General features: G+C 49.1%; 1 protein-coding gene across 1 annotated transcript; it reads left to right on the top strand.

Annotated features, from left to right (window-relative positions):
* Window positions 1–236: 236 nt before the first annotated feature.
* Window positions 237–4,386, top strand: Spata19 (spermatogenesis associated 19). The gene is made up of 6 exons (XM_013009654.1): window positions 237–314; window positions 492–548; window positions 954–1,046; window positions 1,235–1,326; window positions 3,986–4,063; window positions 4,326–4,386. Exons 1-6 carry the CDS (start codon window positions 237–239, stop codon window positions 4,384–4,386), a joined length of 459 nt encoding a protein of 152 aa, XP_012865108.1.
* The last annotated feature ends 902 nt before the right edge of the window (window positions 4,387–5,288 follow it).

The raw sequence follows: 5,288 nt of genomic DNA, 5'->3' as shown, positions 1-5,288 counted from the left end.
TCACTGGTTATAGCTTAATATCTGAGCTATGATTATCACTGAGGCAGACATCTCTGGACCCCTCTTTTCCATCTCCATGCTGACCCTGGAAGTTTAAGGGAGCTCATTGTCACATCATCAATGACCAACCAATCAGGAGGGCACCTCCCTTGGATGACTTCCTGGTCCCACAGAAGTTCTCAGGCAGTTTCAATGGAAGGAGGGAGTCAAGAGGGAGGCCTGGTATAAGTCCAAAGATGATCATTACAACATGGATTGTGTACATCCTCTCCCGGAAAGCTGCAGGATTCCCCTTCCCACCAAAGATGAGTTTGGTGAGTGTCACTGTTGGCGACTGTGTCAAATGGTATCCTTCCATTTGCTCTCTGTTTTGTGCTGTAGTAAGTACTTCAGAACCATCTCACCACATATTAATCTAGATAAGAGTGGGTGGGAGAACTGGGTTCCTAGTTTTTGTTTTTTGAGATCATCAATTTACCCATTTGTTCCAGGATGTTGATGTTGTAGAAAGTGAAGCTGTATCTGTTGTACAACATTGGTTGAAGAAAGTGAGTATGATGTGGTGCCCAAATTTCGAGAGAGCACAGTGGGGGCAGGGATCGAGACTCTCCTCTCCATACATCTGGGAAATTCAAAAGCACCCAGTGTAGAGTTGATTCTAACTCACCTGCAAGTCCAAGAGGATGCTGGGATCTTATCCTGATAAGAGAGGCATCAGCATCCCTATGAATCAGCCCTGCTGGTCAAGCCTCATGGTGGGGGTAGGAGGGAGGGTTTCAGCTCCAGGGCAGCTCAGGAGTTCTTTGGAAAGGTTGCCATCCAGGAGCGGAGTGCAGGAAGAGTGAAATGAAGGGAGTGCTTGTGTACTCCCTACAAAGAGGGGAAGGGAAGAGGTGACGACTTGAGGTCAGATGCTGAGTGACACTTTCAGAGGAAAATTACTCGTCTTGCAGACAGAAGAAGAGGCTTCCCAATGCATCAGGGAGAAGTTGTCCATCAGTTCCTATCCCTCTCGTGGCCAGGACGTTCATGTGACCAGAGATGTGGTAACTGAGAGTTGGAGGCAGTTCCCTTAGGGACGGGGAGAGGGGGCCGCGTGTTGGTAAGGGGGAGCATACTGGGTAAAAGGAAGCATGTTGGGTAAGTTGAAGCATGCTATGTAAGGGCCCTGCCCACCTCAGCTACGGGGTCCATACTGGCCAGTAACCATTTGGCCCTTCTCCTAAATTCTTAGGTGAAGTACCCTCTCTCCAAGTGTGATTTGGAATCAAACTCAAACCAAGAGTTCCTGGAGGAGAGAACAAGAATCCAGTTCATAAGATGGAGGTATAGTGTCCTGTTGGCCCTGAGCATCATCTGAGGGCTAGGGCCTCCTAAGCCCGCTACTGTCGTCTCTTCTTTCACTGAGAAATCTCAAGTCTTAAGGGAACAGGTTTTTCCCTCATTATTATATTTTTAATGACTTGTATGGGGAGGGGAGTAGGGGTTGGGGAACTGGGTTTATTCTCCATTTCTTAAGTTTTTGAGTCCATGTCAGGTTTCTATCATTGTTGCCCTTGAATTGTTCAGAAACAGTTTGCACTTTGAAGAGCTAAAAGAAGCCCTTAAAATGTGAAAGCTAAGTCCCTCCTCTGCAGTGGAGGTGTGTGGAAGTCTTCTAAAACCTGAGGCTACAATTCAGTGACGCCACGGGATGGTGGTGCTTATCTGCTTTGAACTCACCACAGTGCCGCTCTTCTCCAGCCTCTGGTGGCGGGGAGATGCTTGGGCTTCACAAGCCTGGCCTGCCCAGTCTTGGGGTTCCCCTTATGGTACCCAGGTCCATCCAGAGTTTTGGACTACATCACCACCACATCCCTTCCTAGGAGAGGGCTGTGGGCATAAACTGCTCCCTTAGAAGCTAAAGGAAACACTATCTCTCAGATCTTCTGTTTCCTGTCATTTTGTCTTCTGTCTGTTTTATTCTCTTTGCTCAAGGAAGCTACATTTCTCAAAGGGTGTGTGTGTGTATATGTGTGTTCACAACCACAGCCATGCTCACTGGTGCTGGGCCTCAAGCTCTTCCTTAGCTTTTTCACTCAAGGCTGGCTCTCTACTACTTGAGCCATGCCTCCACTTAACTGGCTTTTTTTGCTGGTTAGTGGGAGATAAGAGTCTTATGGACTTTCCTGCCCTCACCAGTTTTGAACCATGATTCTCAGAACCCATTAACTCAGCTTGAATAGCTAGGATCATAGACTTGAACCAGTACCTGGCACAATGTACATTTTTGCCTTGGGACACTGGGTATTGATGGGTTTTCCAGTGGCGCCATAGAGGAAAGATCACTAATGGTGGAATTCTAGACCTCTCTGGAAAGGAGGATTTTGGATGAGAAACTTTACATCCTTAGTGTTGATGGTTACCTGAAGGAGGTACATCATAGAACTGTAAATAATGCATTGGCATCTTCCAATGTTATTTAAACTTTGTACACCTTAATGAGGTTTAAGGTTTTGAAATAGGCAGACAGGGGTTAGTCAATTTTCTACTGACTATATAGTATTTCTCTTCTGCGTTTTCTATGGAGATCTTAAACCAACAAGCTACCTGTTTTCCCCATGACTTGCTGATTTGAGTGTCCTCTTAGTTTTAGCCAGTAAGCAGTCAGGTCATAGAGTCTCTATGTGTTACAGCTCTGGTCATTCATTCCTTCAGCGGACATAAAGAAATCTGGTATTTTCTAGTTCCCCAGAAGAAAGAAAAGGGCATAATATAACCCCCAGTTGCAAAACGCTAAAGTTAGCCAGATGAGTAAGGTGTGTGAAAGTTTGCATTAGAGAAGCTCAGGGTGGAGAGACAGGTCATACAAATCCTGGACGCTGCTGCCTGGTATCCCCAATTAAAGTTCCTAGAGAGCCATGTGCCACACCAGCTCCTACCTGGCCACTACTGGAGCTAGCAGGAGAGCCTGGGGAACCAGGCCATTCTGGGTGCCTCTGAGGCCCATGCTGGGGTTCCTAGCCCTTCTGGGCTGGGGAATAATTCTTCCCTTCTGGCTTTATCTTCCTCTCTCTGGGCACTCACTCATATTCACAATCCTACCTTCCCTGTCCTTGGTCATGTCCCGCAAGCCCCACTATGCTGGGCCCTGGTGGCTCATGCCTGCAATCCTAGAGACTGAGGAGGTTGAGATCTGAGGATACCGGTTCAAAGCCAGCCCAAGACAGAAAGTCTGTGAGATTCTTATCTCCAATTAACCATCAGAAAACTGGACGTGACGCTGTGGCTCAAAGTGGCAGAGTGCTAGCTTTGAGCACAAAAGCTCAGGGACAGTGCCTAGGCCCTGAATTCAAGCCCCATGACTGACAAAGACTAAACAATACATGGAGAACAGGGTGTTATCCAAGTAGGGCAATTTCCACAGATACAGAAGTAGACAGATTACAGGGCTCCTGGGAAGGGACGGGATGAGTAGGACATGAAATTGGAAAGGACACAGAGTGGCCCAGACATGGGACAATGAATAAATAAGACACAAATAACAGCCAGGCCCAGGAGATAACCTTGTGAAAGAAATTTCCAGAAGCTTCTTGAAACCATAGTGAGTGTGGTATGGTATTGATTCTAAGAGCTGAGAGTGAAGCTAGAGTGGTATTTAGAAAGGAAGCAGTCTCCAAGAGACCCATTACCCATCTTCTTTGTCTCTTTGCTCACTTTGGGTGTCTTGGGGGGGGGGACACACTCTATACAGGGAGAGTGGGAGACCAAGGTTTTTGTTCTGTGTGTGTCTCTTCTCTGACATGCCCAACAGTCTTGCCCTCTTGGCTTTATCTTCCTCTCTGGGCACTGACTTACATTCATGAGCACATCTTCCCTCCCCCCAAAAACTCAGAACCCTGTTCTTTTTTTTAAAACTTATTACCCTTCAACCAATCAGTGTATAAGTACAATGAACCAATATCACCCCTTTCATGTTCTCCCCTGTTTGAATGGCATTTTGCAGCCACACCCGCATCTTCCAAGTGCCAAGTGAGATGATGGATGATGTCATGCAAGACCGACTAAACCAAGTGAGGCGAAGGTAAGCTGCTGGAGACAAGATGCTTTCTGTTCCTTGCCGGGGGCATGCGGGTGGAGGGGACTGCTGAGGTGCCTGTCCAAACTAGTCATGCTCTCCCTGCCTCCGGACAGGGCCCTGAAGGGCTGCAGGTGGTGAGCATCTTCCTAAGACCCTTCCTAGACTGTCCTTGTGCTGTGGTCTGGGGTCTCGGGTCTGGGTGTGACATCTGGTTGGTGCTCTGCCCATCAGGCAGCTTCCCCTCCACCTTTTCTGTCCCCTGCAGCATATCCCATATCACGAACGACTCCCGTTCCAGCTGTAGAACTTCCTTCTCAGAGTGCTAAGACAGGTGAGAGAGCCAGCAGGTGAGTTACTGGGCAGGGAAGATGGCTGTCCTGAGCAAGGAGGAGAGGGAGGCTGGGATAGAGAGCGTGAAGCTGAACCGTGGTGCTTTCTGAGGGGTGCTTGCATTCAGAGCCACTGGGAGAGTGGAGGAGAAGGGGCTGCCTTGGGCTCCTGCAGTGCTTCTCTCCATGTTCTGGAAGGATCTGCAGCCAGGCACAGTTTGGAATCTCTGAGTAGCAATTCCCCATGATTGCCCTGGTGGCCCAGGACCGGGTGCCCCGCAGGCTGCGGTGGGCAGGCTGTGCGGGGCCTGCTTTGCTGCATAGGCCACCAGTTGCCAGCAGAGTTGCTGCTGCACTCAATCCTACTGTGCCTCCCAAGAGCCCAGAGTCAGGAGTGAGGCTGGGTAGATTTTTAGATGTACCCCATATCAGGATGCACGTGACTGTGGGTCACATGACCTCTTTGCTTTTGCTCAGTCCAAGCCAGTGGCTGAAACGGGCTGTTTATGTGTCTGTAGGAGCAAGAAGGTCAATGGCAGGGGCTTAGAGTGGTGTGGCGCGGCCTCTCCATGCATGATAGCACCGGGCCTTTCTCTGGTTCCCAGGTTGAAGGCCTCCAGGGTGAAGGAGCAGCCTGTGTCAGAACAGCATCCACCTGCCACTCCACCTGCAGGCTGACTGGACCTGGGCAGACACTTCAATGGTTCAGCCCTTCCTTGTGACAACACTGGATTCGTTTTGCTGAACTGCTAATAAAGAGACACGCTATTTAACAACTCATACAGGCAGTGCAGGTGCTCTGTCCTTCATGCATGCCTTCATTCGCTCATTCAGTGCATCCCAGGCCTGGCTCTGGGCATCCACAGTTGTCAGCTTACAGGGGAGTAGACTGTTCTGGT

This window comes from Dipodomys ordii, unplaced genomic scaffold, assembly GCF_000151885.1.
Source record: "Dipodomys ordii isolate 6190 unplaced genomic scaffold, Dord_2.0 Scaffold10, whole genome shotgun sequence".
NCBI lineage: Eukaryota > Metazoa > Chordata > Mammalia > Rodentia > Heteromyidae > Dipodomys > Dipodomys ordii.
The sequence above is the reverse complement of the archived record's forward strand: the minus strand, read 5'-3'. Positions and strand labels throughout refer to the sequence as shown.

Coding starts and splice junctions, on each gene's coding strand:
- Spata19 (XM_013009654.1), top strand. CDS start 237: ATGATCATTACAACATGGATTGTGTACATCCTCTCCCGGAAAGCTGCA. Junction 549..953: donor TACAACATTGGTTGAAGAAA/GTGAGTATGATG, acceptor CTCGTCTTGCAG/ACAGAAGAAGAGGCTTCCCA. Junction 4,064..4,325: donor CTAAACCAAGTGAGGCGAAG/GTAAGCTGCTGG, acceptor TGTCCCCTGCAG/CATATCCCATATCACGAACG.